The sequence below is a fragment of the Cryptococcus depauperatus genome, chromosome 8 (assembly GCF_001720195.1).
Source record: "Cryptococcus depauperatus CBS 7841 chromosome 8, complete sequence".
Classification (NCBI taxonomy): Eukaryota; Fungi; Basidiomycota; class Tremellomycetes; order Tremellales; family Cryptococcaceae; genus Cryptococcus; species Cryptococcus depauperatus.
This window is the reverse complement of record NC_089475.1, coordinates 1,318,353-1,337,917: the sequence shown is the minus strand read 5'-3', so window position 1 is coordinate 1,337,917 and position 19,565 is coordinate 1,318,353. Positions and strand designations below refer to the sequence as shown.

At 46.3% G+C, this 19,565-nt stretch overlaps 9 protein-coding genes across 9 annotated transcripts; 4 read left to right on the top strand and 5 right to left on the bottom strand.

The window, feature by feature from the left end:
- Positions 1-471: 471 nt before the first annotated feature.
- L203_106451 (uncharacterized protein) lies at positions 472-2,288 on the bottom strand (the record flags this gene model as incomplete). Its single annotated transcript, XM_066215797.1, has 9 exons — positions 472-595; positions 649-862; positions 910-1,072; positions 1,122-1,354; positions 1,403-1,433; positions 1,492-1,869; positions 1,912-2,056; positions 2,104-2,187; positions 2,239-2,288. 9 exons carry the CDS (start codon positions 2,286-2,288, stop codon positions 472-474), a joined length of 1,422 nt encoding a protein of 473 aa, XP_066071894.1.
- Positions 2,289-2,526: 238 nt separating this feature from the next.
- L203_106450 (uncharacterized protein) lies at positions 2,527-3,015 on the top strand (the record flags this gene model as incomplete). The annotated part of the gene is made up of 4 exons (XM_066215796.1): positions 2,527-2,572; positions 2,628-2,655; positions 2,712-2,794; positions 2,870-3,015. 4 exons carry the CDS (start codon positions 2,527-2,529, stop codon positions 3,013-3,015), a joined length of 303 nt encoding a protein of 100 aa, XP_066071893.1.
- A 499-nt stretch (positions 3,016-3,514) lies between these two features.
- L203_106449 (uncharacterized protein) lies at positions 3,515-6,815 on the bottom strand (the record flags this gene model as incomplete). The annotated part of the gene is made up of 9 exons (XM_066215795.1): positions 3,515-5,188; positions 5,237-5,481; positions 5,533-5,623; positions 5,671-5,807; positions 5,853-6,110; positions 6,168-6,532; positions 6,578-6,592; positions 6,650-6,681; positions 6,729-6,815. The coding sequence occupies 9 exons, from the start codon at positions 6,813-6,815 to the stop codon at positions 3,515-3,517; spliced, it is 2,904 nt and encodes a 967-aa protein (XP_066071892.1).
- A 380-nt stretch (positions 6,816-7,195) lies between these two features.
- Positions 7,196-9,847, top strand: L203_106448 (uncharacterized protein; the record flags this gene model as incomplete). The annotated part of the gene is made up of 14 exons (XM_066215794.1): positions 7,196-7,232; positions 7,280-7,405; positions 7,448-7,562; positions 7,608-7,668; positions 7,719-7,896; positions 7,961-7,991; positions 8,038-8,263; positions 8,306-8,313; positions 8,396-8,584; positions 8,629-8,757; positions 8,811-8,872; positions 8,915-9,535; positions 9,581-9,699; positions 9,752-9,847. The coding sequence occupies 14 exons, from the start codon at positions 7,196-7,198 to the stop codon at positions 9,845-9,847; spliced, it is 1,998 nt and encodes a 665-aa protein (XP_066071891.1).
- A 397-nt stretch (positions 9,848-10,244) lies between these two features.
- Positions 10,245-11,854, bottom strand: L203_106447 (uncharacterized protein; the record flags this gene model as incomplete). Its single annotated transcript, XM_066215793.1, has 13 exons — positions 10,245-10,291; positions 10,339-10,634; positions 10,681-10,720; positions 10,828-10,865; positions 10,918-11,017; positions 11,066-11,077; positions 11,134-11,159; positions 11,207-11,246; positions 11,305-11,374; positions 11,428-11,500; positions 11,550-11,655; positions 11,712-11,751; positions 11,804-11,854. The coding sequence occupies 13 exons, from the start codon at positions 11,852-11,854 to the stop codon at positions 10,245-10,247; spliced, it is 939 nt and encodes a 312-aa protein (XP_066071890.1).
- Positions 11,855-12,821: 967 nt separating this feature from the next.
- L203_106446 (uncharacterized protein) lies at positions 12,822-13,161 on the top strand (the record flags this gene model as incomplete). Its single annotated transcript, XM_066215792.1, has 2 exons — positions 12,822-12,921; positions 12,971-13,161. The coding sequence occupies 2 exons, from the start codon at positions 12,822-12,824 to the stop codon at positions 13,159-13,161; spliced, it is 291 nt and encodes a 96-aa protein (XP_066071889.1).
- A 101-nt stretch (positions 13,162-13,262) lies between these two features.
- L203_106445 (uncharacterized protein) lies at positions 13,263-14,486 on the bottom strand (the record flags this gene model as incomplete). The annotated part of the gene is made up of 6 exons (XM_066215791.1): positions 13,263-13,592; positions 13,642-13,749; positions 13,804-14,183; positions 14,236-14,260; positions 14,370-14,425; positions 14,480-14,486. 6 exons carry the CDS (start codon positions 14,484-14,486, stop codon positions 13,263-13,265), a joined length of 906 nt encoding a protein of 301 aa, XP_066071888.1.
- A 246-nt stretch (positions 14,487-14,732) lies between these two features.
- Positions 14,733-16,011, top strand: L203_106444 (uncharacterized protein; the record flags this gene model as incomplete). The annotated part of the gene is made up of 8 exons (XM_066215790.1): positions 14,733-14,849; positions 14,906-14,926; positions 14,974-15,072; positions 15,124-15,282; positions 15,334-15,505; positions 15,553-15,787; positions 15,843-15,931; positions 15,983-16,011. The coding sequence occupies 8 exons, from the start codon at positions 14,733-14,735 to the stop codon at positions 16,009-16,011; spliced, it is 921 nt and encodes a 306-aa protein (XP_066071887.1).
- A 1,608-nt stretch (positions 16,012-17,619) lies between these two features.
- Positions 17,620-19,438, bottom strand: L203_106443 (uncharacterized protein; the record flags this gene model as incomplete). Its single annotated transcript, XM_066215789.1, has 10 exons — positions 17,620-17,697; positions 17,747-18,110; positions 18,162-18,437; positions 18,487-18,675; positions 18,722-18,840; positions 18,887-18,956; positions 19,003-19,016; positions 19,070-19,083; positions 19,131-19,153; positions 19,200-19,438. The coding sequence occupies 10 exons, from the start codon at positions 19,436-19,438 to the stop codon at positions 17,620-17,622; spliced, it is 1,386 nt and encodes a 461-aa protein (XP_066071886.1).
- Positions 19,439-19,565: the final 127 nt, after the last annotated feature.

Sequence of the window (19,565 nt, the reverse complement as noted above, 5' to 3'; positions counted from 1 at the left end):
TGTTTTCTTAATCCCCTCCAGAACAATGCTGACTATTCTCTGCCGCAGAGTTTTGTGAAAAACAAAAAGTTCCAGATATGTCTAGTACATCCATCTCCGTATTCTCCATAAAATGACTTGTTGGGGTATCTCTCTAGTCGTTGTTATGCCCATTTAACCCAACTGATAACGATCTTAGCTTCACTTTCGGCCAGCCTCACTGTCGAAAACGGTGAAAAAGCCTCGCACAGCGTCATCACCAGTGCATAAACTCGTCTCTAGTTACATGCAAGACAGATCAAGCTGGAAGCTGACGTGCCGAGAGATTGAACCACCCAAAGGATTTGCTTACTTTTTATACGTTTTGTCTCACCAGGGTGAGGCCTAGCGATGTATAATTTTGTTCGACCCCAACGATAACTGTGCTCTTACAACGCTACCGTATAGCTGCGGCCGAGGCTCAGATAAATAATGCATTAGTCCAAGTTCTATTCAGTCTATTAGCATACGGATGTGCTTCTTCCACGCTGGCCAGGCCCCCCATTTCCCTTCAGCATTAACTTCTTCTTCACCGCCCTCCCCTATAAGCTTCAAGAGCCGTTCAGCGTATTCAAACCTGTACAGGCGATGAGTAAGTTTTAAACAATACCGATACAAGTCAAAACTTACTCTCCAGGATGCCCAAGAACCAAAACAGAATGCGAGTCATTCTCTTCATCAGAATGTGGCTTTATCTCCAGAGGTGTTCCCGTCCAGTACGCAGCAATCGCCCGAGCTTGCATTTCAGAAAATGGCCACGGAATGGCTTCGGCGTGTAACAAAAGGAAAGCCAAGGTAGGATCGGGAAGATAGAATATCTGATGCTCATCGAGGTTATGGACGCCTGCAAAAGTCGTAAACGAAATGCCAATCCCATGATTCACAACTTACGATGACCTCCCTCAAGAGTGCTCTGCCCCACCATGTCTGTAGGCGGTCTCCTGGCATTCTCAGGTACTGTAGGATTGCGAAGAAGAGGCGCATCTTTGAAAGGGGCATCTGTAGGCCGCAAAAACTCGAACCGTATAACATAAGCAGTTGCAAAGATGATAACCTAGACACCCGTCGTCTACCAATCCAAATGGTGATAAAGAAAAACCTACATCGACGTCGTCCAACAGCTCGTTGCTGTTGGTTCGAATCCTCCCGCTTTTGGAATACTCTGACGGAGCCTCAACCACCTCTATCGGCGTGACATTATGGATATGGTCACGCCAACCTTTCTCAAGCTCTGTATCGTACCGTAACTTGCTTCGGAATGACCTGTATATCTTTTTCGGAGCTTGAGTTGAGTTGACAACCTTGAGCATACCAAGCTCTCGAACAATATCGGCGCCTGATTTCCCATCAGCCCAGCAAACGTCCACAACCCTCGAGGACTTACTCGACGGACCACCACCAACAACCATGACAGTCTGAGACAGCGACCTATATCAGCTGGTGTATCGGAGAAATATCATGCAGGCGACTCACCTTGCCGGCCCATGTCTCGGCCCTCCGATACCATCTCGAATGCAGAATGTCGCCTTTCCAATCCCAAAGCCCGTCAATGTAAGGTATGAACGGCCTGGTATCCGACCCGTTGGCCACCACGACATAGTCAAACTCCTCCTCAAAGCTTTTACCAATGTCTGGAGAGCCACTGGTACAGGACGGCGTCCACTCGACAAGCCACCTTTTGGTGGCGGCGTGGTTGGCGGGTGGGTACCTCACACGGGTGACCACACGGTTGCAGCGAATGTACTGGTGGTACTTTTCTGCATGGCGCTTCTGATATTGATACATAACATCAAAAGTCGGAAGTTCCGCAGTGTCTTGAGGGTAAGGGTGTGACCGATAAGTCATGATATCCTGCCAAATACATGAGTGAAATCCCCAGCCACCGACACTCACCCTTGGTGTATTGGCAATGACACCTGCGTACATTGGCGTCGGTGTCGGTGCAGGCTTTCCTTGCCTCTCCGACTCGGAGAGAGCTACAGCATGACCATCCTTGTCAAACGTTACGTTGCACGCTGGCGGCTGAGGATCATAGTTCCTTCAACTGATGAGCCCTATACGAGACGAGAAGACTTTGCCACCTACCAGAGACCGCCGACTGTGGGACGGGCTTCAAAGCATTCGACTTGAAACCCCTTGCGCTTGAATTGCTCAATCGCGCCGAGACCTCTGTGAATGGCCTGTCAGCCTGGCTGTAGCTGCTGCAGGCAAGAGACTCACGCCGGCCCACAGCCAATAATCAAGACGGATGGCGCTGAATCTAGAGTCATGGTGATACATACAATGGAAAGAAGAAAGAAGACGCTCTCAACGTAAATATAAAGCAGGATGAGTCAGAAAGGAGTGTTCTTTGGCTGATCGGCATAAAAAAAAAACAGTCGGCCCACCGGTACGTTGATCATCAAGGCACCGTTCCTTTTCCCGCCCCGGGGATCACTCGGACTACCGAGAACGAGTATATAAAGAATGAGCTCTTTTACCATCTGCCATTCAGTTCGGCATGGGCAGATGGTAGAGCGAGAAACAAGGCAGAGCTGGCTACATCAGAAATCAGGTATGTCCTGCAAGCGCTGCCTGGCTCTGTGGTTCACAGGCTTACCTCTTGTCAGTCGTCAGTCATCAGCCTCTGTGCCTCAAGTGATCGCAACTCAGCCATGACGAATGCTCACATTCTGTATATGGCAACAGAGCAGGGCCTCATGCTTAAAGGGATGTGGGTCCTCCACACCTGCTTCGCTTACTGAACAAGGCGTTGTGCTGGCTGGCAACCCCGAGAGTGAGTCCTGTCAGGATAGAAGAATACTGGACAGACATCGAGGTCCGTCCGAGGCGTGGGTTCACACACATACAGCCTTTGTGGCTCTGGCCGTGGGAATCTCAACCACTGACAAGGAAGCTTGCTGGCTGGGATGGGTTGCAACAAGGCCTGTCAAAGTGATCGCCCTCCCGTCCGGCTTGATGTGCTTGACGGGCTTTCCTGTAGGTCGGAGAAGGTGATGCATAAATATAAGTTTGCCGGCGGGATTCTGTCCTGAGAAGCTGCTGGTGGTTAAGCTTGGTTTGTGGGAATGAGAAGGTAGAGGCTTCTCTGAGACAAGGGCGATGGGAGAAGCGTTTGACGTAGTTTATGTCTTGTGTGTTGAAAGCGAGGCGAGAACACATAGGCCCATCTGGCTGGATTGGAGCGAGGTTGCTGGCTGTGGATACAGCAAGAGTTAATTTGTCAACCTTTTGCCCATGTATGATTGTCACAATCTGTCTGGTTATTTTCAAGTATTAGGTGCTGGAGAATGTTACAGCTAGATCTCGCTCAAGTACGAGGATGCAACTATGGACTTTGTGACAATGGCAAAGGCTGGAGTTTTCATCTAGTCTAGACGACTGCAGCAATAAAACGCTCAAGTTTCGACTGGTAGACTGCTACAAGGCATAACCATAGCATCATGGGCATTCATTAACACCATTGGTACAACAAGTAGTGTAATTGACAAGACAACTAGAGGGCTCCAAAGAGCCCATCATTCAAGAAAGAGAAATTCTCTGCCCATTGTGAACTCGAAAGGCCGACGTTCATATCCCCCATAGCACCATCAGCACCTCCCCTTACTTGTGGTTGTCCGCCTGCTTCTCCCACAAAAGGCACACTATGCGGATTTTCAAAGTTGGCTGGATCGACGTTCTCGCCATAATCCTCCATCCTGTTTGATGAGTAGGTGATGCCCATCTGTGTACCAACACCTGTATCCGTATTTCCTGCCAGCGTCGATGTATTCAAGTCATTGGTCAGTTGTGGTATGTACCCTTGCACTACCCTCCATGTGCTTGGTTCAAACGAGGGAGGAGCAGAGAGAGGCTCTTGAGACTGGGATTGTACATGATGCGAAGTGGATAGGTGATGTAACTGTTCATTCAAGGGATGTTGAATATCACGTAATAGTTGTGATTGTGATTGTGATTGTGGTGGCGGAACTTGTCCCTTAGGCAAGGCATGGGAATTGCGAGAGTGAGGGTGTGTGAGAGCATGGATAGATGAAGGATAGCATGAAGAATTTGGTTCCTGCAAGATGTGTAGTTGATGAGTGGTATTGATTTTTGGTAGTGAATTATCCGCAGAGATTTGCAAAGGTTGGGAAAGGGGTTTTGAAGTTTGTACACGCATCCTGCGGACGGAAGGATCCATGGCAAGGGAGCTTGTGGTTGCTGAATGCAAGTTGGACGATGAAATGTCATCAATACCAGGCCTGCGAGGCCAGTAAGAATCATACGCTGGTTGCGGAGTTGAATGAATGTGGGAGGGTGGGGCAGACGGAGGAGCAGAAAATGGCGGAAGCAGATTAGATGAAGAGGGTAAAGGCAGGTCTGTTGAAAGAGACAAATTGGAAGGAATGCGTGACGGCTGGTAAATTTTCAGCGGAGGGGCAGGCGACATTTTCACTAGTTTACTTGATGTTGATGGACGATTCGCCGATACTGGAACGGAGACTTTGCGCTTTGCGCTTCTCTCAGTTTCTAGTGTAGAATCAATTGCTGGCGAGGATTCTTTCCTGCGTTTTCCTTTCTTTGTAGTCTCCTTGCTATTCTCATCCGACGTGGTAGGTAAAGATGCCATATCTTGCGACGGTGATATTGCCATTTTCCTTGCTAAGACTCTGATGGCTAGAGCTTCGCTATCGCTTTCATTGTCTAGATCATATCCAATGTTCATAGTCCTGGAAAGATGCTTCAGAAGCCGCGCTGCAGGAGCGGCTGCAGGGTAACGTTCCACAAAATAACGCAGCAGCTCAATAGCACAGATAAGACTAGACCGTTGTGTGGCGGTGGCACCATTAGAGTTTCGAGTCATACATGCAATCAAAGTGTGTCCGGCTGCAGTGACATGCGAGACGGCATGATATCCGCAATACTGCAGATAATCCAAATTCCCTAATTTCTCATAAGTTTCAATACACTGTGTTGCAAGTTTTATAGCAGTGAGGGTAGCTTCGGATGGCTCTAATGAAGTGGAAGAAGGATCGGCTTCGAATTCGTCTATAAGAAATTGACGAGCGATAATAATACGAGCAAAATAAAGTGTGCACCGTACACGACACGATGTGAGGTAAGGAATGTTGTCTTCTTTTTCTTTAGGCACACGGTCTTCTTTGAGATAAGATGGAAGTTTTGCCTCCACCTGTTGTTGGTTAATGTGAGTCTTGCATAAGGGTGGTCAATAACGTACCTCGTCAAACATCCTCGCCGCTTTGTGTAATTTCTCTCTTCTCTTGAGTTCACGAACGTCAAGACTGTATTTGCCGCTTATAGTGTTGCTAGGCGCGTTTATTAGGGTTAAAGCTTGCTCTAGAATGATGAAAATTTCAAGGATCTTGACAGCGCCCTCCATGTTGACGCAAGGGGTGTCTTGGGGCAAAATGGCGGTTTTGGTAATCAATTTATTATCAACTATTGCAGGAAATTCTATCGAGCCTGCATGGCTGTCAGCATATGAGGCGGTGAGTCAACGTCATGGCTACATACACATAGAAAGAGAGACGAGAGAAGGTCGACCTTGGCTGTAAGCCAATGTTATGTTTAGAGACCAGAGGGCCCAAAACAATCTCGTTCGAATCTGTGTAGTGTGAGAACCCAAAAGAGAAGATAGATAATCTGCCATACCTGAGCGGTGACAGGGTCCATCAAAAACTCTGCAGTATTTCGATGTAGACCAGTCGTGATTCCTAGACCCAAAGCTTCCGACACGAAGCCAGATACTTCGCCTGCTGACCCTTTTCCTTCGGCATACACTGCCAGATCTAATCACGTTGAGCAAGACATCGACACAGAAGCAAAAGACTCACGATACAAGGCCAGAATATGACGGATGTCCAGCTTATTTGTGCTGACCCGCAACAAATCTTTTGCAAATTCATAATATGTCTCTCCAAATTTTGCTCCTTCTGGCACCTTCAACCTAGCCCCTTCCACAAGCGAGGCCGTCATGGCCAAGATCGACATGAGCAATGCGGCATATTGTGGAGTACAGCGTAGCTGTCGATCTGTGACCGCCACAAATTCTGCCAAAAACGACGGAGCATGCAGCAGTGGAAAGAACACAGCTGGCAAGATTCAGCACAAACCAACAATCGAAAACTCACTGGTTGCAAAGTGCATACCAATAAGACTAAACATCATCTCCCGTGTACACTTTTCCAAGCACATATCATAATAATCCCGACTCGTACTGGCCGACAGCGCAGTCGTCAAACCCAGTGCCGTTGCCGAGTGCGATTGAAAATCCCCCTCGTCCTTATCGCTCTCTGTGATTTCCACCGTCCGCAAGAGACCCAAACGGGCAAAAAGGGGCATGCCGCTCGATGGACCGGAATACACTAGCTGATCATCCGTATCAATCAGCAACAAATGCTCCTTGGCATTCGAATGCGACGCTGCTGAACCACCTTCTTCACCCATTGCGCCGCCACTGCCTCGCCGCTTGGCTTCCTTGCCCTCTGACGCCGCCGATTTGCGCTTGGAGACGCTACATCACATCAGTACATATTCCTCGCCGGTGAGTATCAATTACCCAGGCTCTTGCCGACTGCGCGACACATGCTTTGGCAATGAAAAGGTGCACTCTATCGAGCTCTTTGCGCACCTCGAGCATGGCCGCTCTCCATCACACCTTACCTACGTCTGTAAGTCCGTGTGTCCATTCCGCATTGCCGTATGCTTACCTTTCTCCTGCGGCAAACGTCGCATGCCACCGCCATTTTCCATCGTATCTCGGCGGGATCCAGCAAGCGCTCTGGCTCTTCACTCATCGCGCCGTTGCTGTTGTGGAAAGGTGGTTGATTGGAATTTTCCGCGGCGAATTAATTATAACTACAATCATGTTCTGGCCTGGGTGTATAATTAGGCGCGCTACATAGGCGTATCATCCCCAGGAACCCCTAGGCACGCCTTTAGGCACGCGGAGAAGCATATCGTTATTGTTCCCGCTCGTTGCTCTGGCGGAGATCGCCGCCTCCTGGCTGACCCAAGCTGAACCGTCCAAGGTTACAGAGGCTTGATTGGCGTTCAAAGTTTCACCGTCAGCCACGCGTGACACACAGTGGCAAAGGTGGGTCAGTCTGTGGAAAGATATATAAAAGATGATTTCAATCATCTTTTCCTTTTCGCCGTCTTCTTCTTTCCCAGCATCATGTCTCTCTTGCCACAGAGCGCAGGTTATGCAACCAGTAAGTTAGGTGGCTGGAGACGTATGAGCATCGCTGACCCTCCACAGTCCTCGCTGGCGGGGCATTCTTTGCCATCCTCATGAACGGGGCCACCTGGATTCAGAGACGGTACACGCAATATAACCCATCGCGTATCGAAGAGTTTTCTTCAGCGTCGCGTTCAGTCAAGACGGGCATGTAGGTATGCGTGGTAGGAGTCGGGCTGACCACGGCAGGATGTCGATTGGCATCACCTCTGCCTGGATCTGGGCAGCCGTTTTCCTCCAAACCGGTACACTCACCTATCTCTACGGCGTCTCTGTCCCATGGTGGTTTGGCATGGGCGGCTTTGTTGGTGGGTGCGGGTTGGCTCTGCGGCAACTAACGTCAAGCCAGAAATTGCTGCATTCGCTTTTATATCCTCAAAGGTCAAGGTCAACGCTGGCGGCGCTTCGACGTAAGTTGCACTGTGCGACATTGCCGCTGACACCTTGCAGCTATTTACAGGTCGCCAAAGTCCGTTTTGGCACGCTGGGACACTTTGCCTTCATCTTTGCAGCTGTTGTCGCCAACTTTGTCGTTGGCTCTGAAATCCTCATTGGCGGTGCCGGGGTTATCACCGGTATGACAGGGATCAGCGAGTATGCTGGGATTTGGCTCTTGCCGACAGTGATCGTGCTTTATGGTGGGTAGCGGCCCGTTTACCCTGGTAGTGGTGGCTGATTTTCCTCCGAAACTTAATCTGACAGTTTTGACCGGCGGGCTGAGAGCGACGTTTGTGTGCGTCTGCAGCGGCGTTTGCTGTGCCTCGCTGACGGAAGATTAGGGCTGATTACCTCCATTGCTGTATCCTATTTACCTGTTTGCTTGTGCTCATGCTGGCGACGTATACGCGGGGAGATGAAGCGGGCTCGCCAGGGCGGTTGTGGCAGTTGCTCAAGGCGGCGTCAGAGGTGGGTCGGTGTTGTGTGGCTAGACTGATGCTTAGGCAACTCCGGTCGTTGGGAATGCCCATCATTCGTACCTATCGTTTCGAAGCGATGGCGGGATGTGTAAGTGATTGGCTGGGTGAGTTGATGGCTGATCGTTAGCAGACTATGCGGTGACTGCTGCCACGTCATTCTTTGGCTTATCATTTTGTGACCAGTATGTCTTGGTTTTCCAAAGTGAACTGACCATTGTAGGTCATACTGGCAGCGCTCAATTGCATCTCGCCCCGCAGGGACTAGTAAAGCATTCATCTTTGCAGGATGCTTCTTTTTCTCGATTGCGTTTGGTATTGGCTCTTCGATGGGACTTGCCGCCCGGGCACTGGAGAGTAATCCGGCCTTTCCTACATACCCCAATCCAATGAGTCTCGCTGAAATTGGAGCGTACGTGTTAAGGGTGTTATACAAGAGCTGATGGGTTGTTTTAGTGGCTTGGCTGGTCCTTATGCATCCAAAGTCATTCTCGGCAAAGCTGGACCAGCAATGTACACCATTATCGCATTCATGGCGACAACCTCTGCATTTTCTGCCCAGCTCGTCGCCGTGTCTACTATTGCGTCCTACGACATGTATGTTGTGAATAACGGATGGTTAGACTGACCATCAATAGCTATCGAGAATACTTTAACAAGGCCGCCACTAACAAGCAAATGATGAGGGTCAACCATGCTGGTGTGTCCTTGCCATCCTATCCGGTTTGCTAAAACCTTTTAGTGGTAATTTTCTGGGCTATTTTTATGGCTGGTATCAACTCTGTCTTTGCACACATCGGACTTAATCTCAATTTTCTCTTTTATTTCATGGCTATCTGTACATCTGGCTCCGTCTTTCCCATTGGCCTTCTCATGTGCTGGACCAAGCTCAACAAGTTAGGTGCTATCACAGGTGTCTTTGGCGGGCTGGCTATGGGATTCATTGGATGGCTTATCTCTGCTTGGAAGCTAGAGGGTAGCATCACGACAACTACTCTAACCGCCAGCAAAGTAATCCTGACAGGCTCTCTCGCGGCTTTGGGAGCCGGTGCCATCTTTTCAATTGGCATTTCTCTCATTCGGCCCGATGCCTTTGACTTTGAGCGTACAAGAGCTATCGGATCGGGCAAATTGCGTCACCCTGCAGCACCAACCTCTCAACATGTTGACAGCCCTCACGCCGACGAAAAGGAGATTCCTGCCACTGATTCCTCAGAATACAGCTATGAGCCCGCCCTTACTGCTGTCGAAGGGGGAGGGCGGACCCTTGAAGCTAATGAAGAGTACAAGGAGGGCGTTCGAAAGCTTGAAGCGAGTCAGACAAAATTCCGAATCATTACCTGCATATTCTTGTTTATCATTCGTAAGATTCTGTTGCTGTTGTCTGGGCATTATTAACACTTTCCAGTTGTCCTGATTCCCGTTCCACTTGCAGGCACCGGTGTCGTATATACAAAAAGCCTATTTACTCTACAGTGTGTAGCTGCTGCTGCTTTTGTCTTTATCAGCACCATCCTTGTTATCTTTGTAAGAATGAGTCTTGCTCTCACTCTGGCCAGCTTATTGATATACACATTAGTGGCCTCTTGTTGAATCATCCAAAGAGATTGGTCGAATCTGTCGTCGTATCGCTAATAACGACCGCCTTGATGTTGACAAGACGACTTCCGAATAAAGGTTGTTCTCTCTGTAGTCACATTGTAAAAATTTAAATATGCCTAATATTGCCTTATTTCATACAATATTGCTAGTACAAACTGGCGGACATATTTTTTTGTTGTCGCCTGTGTCATTTCTTGGTTCAACGGTGCTGTCGAGGCATGACTGGTGGCCGCCAGCTGCTTATGAGTTTTCTTGGTAATTCTTAATGTCTACATCCTAACGCCCTTTATTGGTATTGTTATATAGCGCATGAAAAAACGTTTTGTTGATAATGGTTATATAGAAAGACAAGAAGCTAGAACAGGCACGTAATATAAATATATACTTGAAACCTGTACATCCCAAGGGACTATGACAACCTGGTCTCTAGTCCAGCTGTTTCAATATTCTAGCTCGTTGTCAACATATACTTAAACGTAGGTATCCTCAGGCAACCTAATACCGTCGTTGATGCCAGCTCCCTAAATACGTTTGTCAGAGATACTTTTGATTACATTGATGAACTTGCCATTAGTCTTCCGCCGTCAACAGTCAGCATAGCACCATCGAAGAAGCCACCAGCTTTACTGCTGAGTAACAATACTGGTCCCACAATTTCCTCAGGTTTTCCAGGTCGGCCTATAAACGATTTAGCTCTTGACGATGCTACATAAATGAAAGGCCTGCCAATGGTAGATCGTTTTCCAGCCTTGAAAGATGCTTCGTTCAGGTCGTATTCAAGTCCTTCGCCTGCGTCGCTTTTACCAGTCATCTCAGAAGGGAAAATGCCAGGGCAGATGGTGTTTACTCGGATCTTCATGCTATATGGAGTTCAGTCTCAAAGCATTCAACGTGTTTTGCGCTTACGGGTGAAGACGACCAGCAAGGAGTCGGCTGAGTTGGATAGCTGCGCCGCATTGTCAGAATATCATCCAACATTTCCGCGCAAATGACACAAACCAGCTGCCTGTACATCACGGTGAGCGTGAGGGTCTGGAAACATAGGGCTTCAACTTACTTTAGATACGCTATAAGAGACGGAGGCCATGGCGCTGGAAGGCATCCATCAGTATCGTAGGATCAACGCCACATCGAGTGACGCACCGCTGATTAGCAAGACCAGCGATGGACGCAATAACAACCACGCTGGGATCTTCAGACTTGCGCAAGTATGGTACCAGGGCAGCCGTCATAAAATATACACCTGGAACGCAACGTCAACTACAAATCGGACGACACTTTTGAAATTTACCATTGACATTGACTGGTTGCAAGTGGTTACTCGTGTCAGCTGCCAGTTTGCAGATAAAGAGACCTAACTGGAGTTGGAATAGTTGAAATCGTCGCTACATCGGATCAGTACAGATGTATGCTTGCAGGGTAGCCAACTTGCTCATCATGACCTTCCCACAGAAGCTTTTCAACTTCATCCGCTAAGTGACTAATCAGTCCTTGTTGCACCCATCTCAGCACTTGAAGGGCAAAAAGTACCATTGTTGTGGTCCTTGACGCCTGTTTGCCATCCTCGCAAAACACCAGCACAATTAATGAGTACATCCAGCTGGTTGGGGTTTTAGATTTCTCATTCATATACTTCACATACCATACACCAACCTTGGATTCCTTCGCTGCAAATGCATTTGCAATGGCACTGCAGCCTTCTTTGGTAGACACATCACCCTTGATACTGCATACCAGATCAACCTGATTTGCGCATATAGATTCAAACGCCTCACCTCACAATGTCCCCTCCAATCTCTTTAGCAGTTGCTTCCAGCACCTCTTGCCTACGTCCGGTGATGTACACTTTTGCGCCATTCTGTATAAATCCTGCCGTAATAGCTAGATGTTTGATATAAATGAGAAGCCATTCTTGACTCTGTCGTACAAATATCCACCTTTTCCTAGCCCGGTTCCACCACCCGTCACGACGACAACCTACATGTCCTTGTCAGCACTGGCGATACCCAAGTCATGATATGCTTCTCACCTTGCCTCTGACATCAAATATGTTTTCGACTTTAAAATCGCTTCCAGACATGTTGTCTTGTAAATGCAATATCAAAATTAAAATGCATTTACAACTTCATAAAGAAATGATGACAATGTCTGGATGATAGCAGGGAAAGGTTAGTCAAGCTCAGGACAATATGTATGGGTGGTGAATGGAAAGCGCTGAAGCAAGGTGGAGGTGACGGAGATAAGCAAAACCCCGAGAAGACATAAGAACCTGCTGCTGATGGATCCCAAGAAAATGAATCTTAAGTTGTCTTCATCTATTCGAGATAGACACTCAAACAAGGCAACAAGTCCCAAGGACGAGTTGACCAAGCCCAAGACTAATCCTCTTCCTGACACCAATCCAGTCCTGGTCACAACCTCTAGAGATTCTTATTCATATAGTTGAATACTAGACGATGTTCTTGTGGTATCCCCCTGTCAGGAAGGGGTTTATGTGTTGGAGCTGGATGTAGCTTGGGTGATAAACGTCCAACTGGAATAGAAGACAACTATTCAAAATTATTGTCTGGAAATTTAGAACCAGTTCTTATATCTTGGGTTTTACAACAGTCATTCAACCATCCCACCTCCTCAAAACACATCTTTTCCTCATCATTCTGGCGCTTTTTCCCCAAGATTGATCGGTTTTGGAATTTCTGTCGATGTAGCGGATGGCTTTTTCAGTCATGATATTATTAACAAAGGCTGATGAGTAAGGTCTTTTATGGTCAATTGGCGAAACTCAAGATAGGCTTTGGAAGAAAACAATGAGTCAGAAAACTCTTTTTAGTGCTTGCCAGTAGACAGAATAGCCTTAAAATAACAAAGTGGACCGGCGTATAACCATTGACGGTGTGCAAATCTCCCATAACATTGATTCCAGCTACAAGATTGGTGATTATGGAGTGGGTGGTTAAATATTCAGCGATTATGTTGGTTGGCTTATCTATGTGGAGTCACTGTGTCTGTTGGATGAAGACAAATGCTGTAAATTTATCTGGAATTGAATGAGATGGTTCAACTTTGTCGTTCTCTTTTCAAGATTTGAGGTTATCTTGCGTATCACATCGTCGGAATCGTTTGATGCGAAGAACTTGCGAATACAATGTGCTTTGACCACGTTTAGTACTCCTTATCTGGTGGCTGACTCTCGTAGATAGCTTTCATGTCAAAACTTCTACGCTCAAGAGCCTCAACTTTTTAGAAATGGCGACTGGTTGTGTTTTGAAAGTGTCGTTTGTGATGCTACGAGCCTTGTTTCAAAGACATCACCGTTGTTTCCATTTGATAGTTGAAGCATGGAAGTCGCACAAGAATGGCAGCGACCATCAAGACAAGGAACAATAAGAGGACAGTGGCACACAACAAAATCTGCGCGCCCTTTTCCCACCTTGTCGCTCGTGAAGGATTGAGATAGCAGACATTCCATCATCATGGATACCAACGTATCAGCGTCTGTCTTTCTCCCTATCCAACTCTCTGTCATCTCTCCTTTGGCCTTTCTCCCTTTGCCTTTCCTTGTATTTTTCATGCTCATTTCCTTGGTTTGTCACCCTGACTTTCTCCAGCTCATCATCGTTATGTTTGGCCTTGGCAAATCCTATGGATGACCTTTTGCCAGGGGCTTTTGACGTTTTCACAGTTTCCTCTTGTCGTTTCTGCTGCAAAGACAGCGCAGAGGGCCCATAATGAGGTATCAAGGATTCAATATTGCGTCGGGTAAGCCAACCTGATAAAGGGAATGCCGTAGCACGCTCTTCAATAGAGACAAACTCCACCTATTTAATATCAGCAGAAGCATATACAATGAATGCAAAGACAAAGTACGAGCTTAGAGTAGATATGGGGATTGGCAAAAGCTGGAGATGAAAGAAGCCGAGTATTGATGTGCTCTCCTTGATGGTATTTCAGATTTAGAAATTGTTCGACTTTTGCCTGAGCCACAAAATGCAATGTCAGTCAAAACCGAGATGTCTGACATCAACTCACAGTCAGCTGAGGATCACATTTCGAAGGGTTTACTTCTGGTGGTATCCCCCAATCATCAACATCGGCAATGTCATTTTTGTCGATTACCATATTCAGAATTACATCGTCACTCAATCCCTCTGATCGTGCTTTGTCTAAACTTGAAGACATCTTTGACTCTTTTGTACCTGTGTTTTCTCGTGGCAGATCAGATTGGGCTGCATGAGTAAGATTTTTTGGAAAATTCGCTTTATAAGGCAGAGGCTTTGGTGTAGAAAAGGACTGTTCTCGTTTAACGGTTAGAGATGTTGTGGAAGTCGGCGAGGACTTTTTGACAGCCACTCCAGATGCAATTTTCGATTTAGACTGGTACTTGCTTATAGCCGTTGGTTCTGGAGTTGCTAATTCATTTCGAAATGAGCACTTCAACTTTCCACAGACAATGGAATTAACCTATGGAGGCCTCTTGTCTCAATCGCTAAAACGCCAATCGTAACAACACAATGCATTTGAGACCCATGGATTTGCGGGAGATAGCAGGCGGATGGTGATCAAATGTTCGATCTGCTGTGAGTCGAACGACTTACGGATGGACCAGCCATGGGAAGCTCTGGAGAAGAATCACCAGAGTAGTGGACGAGGCCTGAAGCTTGATATCAGCGTTATCTGTTACTTCAGTAGCGTCTAATCTCCTTGCCTTGCATAGTTTTTGGTTCGATATATGTTGAAAATCATGCAATATTGTACTTTAACTAGAATGATGGAATTGAGTGTAAATGGGGAAAGATGAAGTAGGCGGAGATGATTAAGAAAAAACTCCGCTGTTCGTGATGAAAGTAATGACGCAAGAACTTGTCACTCTTGATTTGACACTTTTGCTTTTTTAGATGGAAGAAGACAAAATAGAATGTAACATATATGTTTATATTTGTCACTGTAAGAAACCGACAATGTCTGAAATTACTCCTATATCAGACTATCCTAGGCCCCCCAAACAGCATAATGATGTCGCTATAGAGCTGATATCGGGAAGCTTTGGAGGAGCGTCACAAGTTATAACCGGCCAGGTAGGTCCAAACGGCTGGTGGAGCAGCTTTACAGGAGCTGATTAACGTTATTGAAGCCATTAGACACTCTCAAAACAGTACGAACATGGCTTGTTGAATGCGATACGTATTGACATAAAGACAGCGCTCTCAAACGGCACCCAAGGGACAATTCAAAAACACCTGGGATATCTTGCGAGTTACTGTAAAAAACGAAGGCGTTTTAGCGCTATACAAGGGAATGGTAAGGGTTAAACAAGATCTTCAAACTTAATGAGTATTGGTATTGTTCTAGCTTTCGCCGTTATTGGGTGTTGCTGCAGTCAACTCTCTTCTGTTCACTGCCTATGGAACGGCTCGCCGGATTGTGTCTCCTTATCCTGATCTTTCTATCCCGCAAGTAGCTGCTGCAGGTGCTATAGCTGGTGCGACGAATGCTGTGCTGGCCTCTCCTGTATCTGATCTCTTCATTCGTTCAAACATTGACTGATCAGTGAATTTCCAGGTCGAAATGTTCAAGATCAAGATGCAAGGCCAGTACGGCGGCACTGGCGATAGGAAACTTAGTGGCATCCTTGTTGATAGTTGGAGAGAGTATGGCTTCAGAAATGGTATCATGCGTGGGTACTGGGTGACCTTCCTCCGAGAAATCCCTGCGTATGCTGGTTTCTACGCTGGTAAATTCATCACAAACATCACATGAAACATCGCTGATCTGTCACAGGCTATGAGACGACAAAGCGTTGGTTCGCAAAGCATTATTCAACTGACAGTTTACCCGTTTGGACACTCCTTGCCTCTGGAGCAGTTGGTGGCGTTTCTTACTGGGTGGCATGTTATCCACTTGATATCATCAAATCCAGAGTGCAATTGGCCCAACTCCCACCAAGTAGAGGCGGATGGCTGACCGGTGGGTATGTTGCAAGAGAATTCAATGCCATTGTGAAGGAAGGTGGAGTGCAAGTCTTCCATTCTGCTTCTCAATCAAATCATAAGCTCATGAATGCGATATAGCCGTGCTTTGTTTCGAGGACTTGGGCCATCACTTCTCAGGGCTATCCCTGCCGCTGGTGCAACATTTGCTGCATACGAGTTGGCACGAGGTGGGTCTTATATCTCCAAAGGTTCCGAGGAAGGCTGACACTGCTTTGTAGAGTACATAGTCGGCCACAACCTCTTGTGAACCTATTAATCGCGGATCATAGAATGCATGCCCATGATGAAGGGCAGCCTATCAACACTGGAACTGAAAACACCTGAATCAATTGCCTATGAAGAGCCAGCAGCACAAAACCCAATAAACCATAGCCTATCAGTACCAAAAAAAAATTCCAACCAACCTATTAATCTAGGTTGCTTTGTCATAATTCACCACTCTGGACTTCAAGCACAGCAGTACGAGTGACACCCATTTTCTTCTCATCAACATCCTCCATGTCGCCCAGACTAGCCGTCTCATCGGGTACGATAGTGTCAGGAATTGTATTTTATCTTGGGTCTTTAACTAAAGGTATTGGGACGAGAGGTAGCTTCGCAGAGAAATGTCTCACTGGAATAGTCGAAGACAATTATTTAGATTTCTTCTCTGGGGATCTATGAACGATGAGTCCTTCCTTATATCTTCTCGGCTTCTGCGGAGGTCACTCAACTACTACACCCCTTCCTGAAAATAGACAATGACCTGAGCTCCCCTGACCTTTCCCTGTCCATTATTCTGGCTCTTGGCTTGCTGTATAGACTGACTGGCGACTAATTAACCATCTCAAGAGTATCATACGAGCTGATTGGGTTATTGCATGGAACGGTATAGTCCGTAAGAAAACTAGTGACACCAAGAAGATTGTTCCCAAGCAATAAGCCACCGAAAGGGTTTTCGTCCCATTGAGAGAGTACAACCAGTTGCTGGTACCGCCCATTTCGATCAAAATATTGTGCGCCACACGAAGCTGCCTCAAGAGCGAGTGAAAGTCTTATGTATGCTGAAACCTGTGTTAGGAATGGGGCTTTGAGCTCTGCGATAAACCTATCGACAAGTCAGCCAGTGAATGTAAGACGGTACAAATCATCAGCCTTTGGCGACCATTGACTGATATGTTGTACGACTTGGAATCTCTCAAGCCTTATCAATCTAGGCCCTGCAACCAATGCCCCTCTTGTTATGCTTAGCCCTACAACCCTTAACCGGAAGAATACTGACGCCCATGCCGCGCAGTTTGGTTTTGGTCATGATCTTTACTGATTTCCATTTTAACAATATTGTTAAAGCGTTATGTTCCTAATCAAGGAAAGAACAGTGAGATGCTATTTTGTGAGTACTCAACAAGTCGGGTTGATGGTCATGCTTGGGGCATTGAGGAACATTTAGTTAGGCCGAGGGAGAGTATCGAGATTGTGAATTATTATGTTCAAGGATAACCGGGGAAGAAGTATAATTTATAGAAGACTATTTCGTTGACTGATATGTGTATCCCTCAACTTCTGCGCCCTGGTTACTAACTCCTAATCCTGATAGTGGCGGCACTATCTTCAACAGAAATGAGACTAATTACTATCTGAGGGTAGAGACGTTACCGCAATTCGACAAATTTATTTGCCTTATTTTTGCCATGTTATACTTTTTTGGGCTCATGTATACACTTTTAATCAACGTAGATTAAAAACTAGCAAGCAATTGAGGCGCTCTTGTCAAGTTCACATGATTTTGTTCATATTTTCTGATGATACACCTAGCTGTCTGCCTACTATGTGAACCGGAAATAGCATATACTGAGTTAAGTACGCTGAACAAAAATTACCAAAATTGAGTTAGATCGGGGTGTAATCCGTCTCGAGATCTTAACAGTACAATATTTGAAGAAGTCATAGAAAACTAGAAAGCCTTAGTTTTCTCGAATTGGTATCAATAAAACATCACTTACCCCATTTCCAACAAAGACTCCAGCCCTCCTGGCGACTTCCATGTCAACAGCGACACCCACCTCCTTTTCTTTCCACCCAGGCCAAACATCCTCTTTTCCAAGCCATACATTCTCCCAGCCCTCACTTTGCAACCACATTTTCAACTCTTTTGTCTGGTCATCTACATCATCTGTGAGAATATAGATCGATTTCAACAGCGGGTGATTTTTGCGCAATCGTCTAGCACGAGAGATGATATCAAGTGTTTGTGGAAGGCACTTGGCGCGATATAGGCCAAGGCGAGTGGCCTGAACCATCTTTGGAGACGGAGGAATGTTTTCATTGCCGGGAAGCAGTGAAAGTTTGTTGAATGAGACAAATGGCCTTTACTTTCGTCAGAAGTCACTACAAGGTATTATACAGATGTTTTCTTACGCAGAGGTTTCGCCTTTTTCGCTGCAGACTCTTTCCCAATCTTTCCCTCGTCTGATATGCAAGGCCAAAACATGTTTCCAAACCCCGACCATGGATTCGCTATTGCTCTTTGCTTCTCTCACACCTTCAATATCGTACAATAAACTGCCAGGAGCAAGCATATCCATATGATTATTGAGAATGGTTAGGACTCGAGGTGAAAAGGCGAAATGCTCCATTACAGGGGACTTGATGAAGGAGTCATATAATTCAAGAGGTGCTCTTGAGTTGAAAAAACTAGGTCTGCAAGTTAGCATTATGACGCAAAGTGAGATAACACGCGTGCTCATTGTCAAAAGGGTCACCCTGAATTCTGATACAAGAATCGCCATTGCTAGCCAATAGCATTTGTAACTGATGTATTCCGTTTTGACTGTTATCTTGAAGATCAATGTCCCCTGTCAGATGGGCCTTTGAGCGAAGGGTGTATGTAGTCTCTCTATAAGTGGGACAGTGATTGCGATAGTACCATGATCTATAAATGGGTCAGCTTAACAAGACAGGAGACAAATTCAACTTACGGTACTGCGCATTGTGAGTTATAGTATGCCTCAAAGCCAGAAACTACGGTGGAAACAAATGCTGAAAGAGGTATTCTTGCCGACCGCCAAGGCCATTCAAAAGGTTTGAACGGCAATATCTAATGTTCCTATTTAGCGAAATAAAAGTCTATCTAATAGACGTACGGTAAAATCCTCGACGCAAGGCTCGTATGAGAGCGATCTATTTCCCAAGACAGCAAGGTGATGTTGCAATCTGCAGCAGAATTAGATGACGGTATAGATTACCCACTGAGACATACAATATCCGCTGAAGCTGCATAATGGCAACATTAGCAGGCACCTCTGAAGTAAAAAGTAGTTACTTGCTTGGTGGCTAAACTCTACGAAATTTGTTAATTTAAGTTGAGCCAGGGATACGAGAGCTTACCAGTGCCCTTTGGTATTTCGAACCTTCTCATTTTAGAAACTGCACTCATTGATGGGCATAAAAACTTACTGTACCATCCTCTTAGTCTTGGCATCAGCGCTTGCTTTCTCCATTTCCCATTCTTTACTGTAACTAGGAGGAAATGGTGGACTCGGTTGCCATACGAAAAGAGTTATGAAAGCGATAGCGAACAAAAGAAATTTGAGCCGAGTTCTGCGAAGCAGATAGAATGGAGAATACAATGAAGGGATGGCAGCTGTGTATAGAACAGTCGATGGTCTAGATGAACTTGGAAGTACGATACGCATTGTAAGCTTTTTTAAATATTAAAATGAAAGAGACGAGTGTATGAGAATAAAAACAAGGGAAAAAACGCGGGTATTCGGTTAACGGAACCAGTTTTTGTTTGGTTCCAACACTCGCCTCTGAAATGAA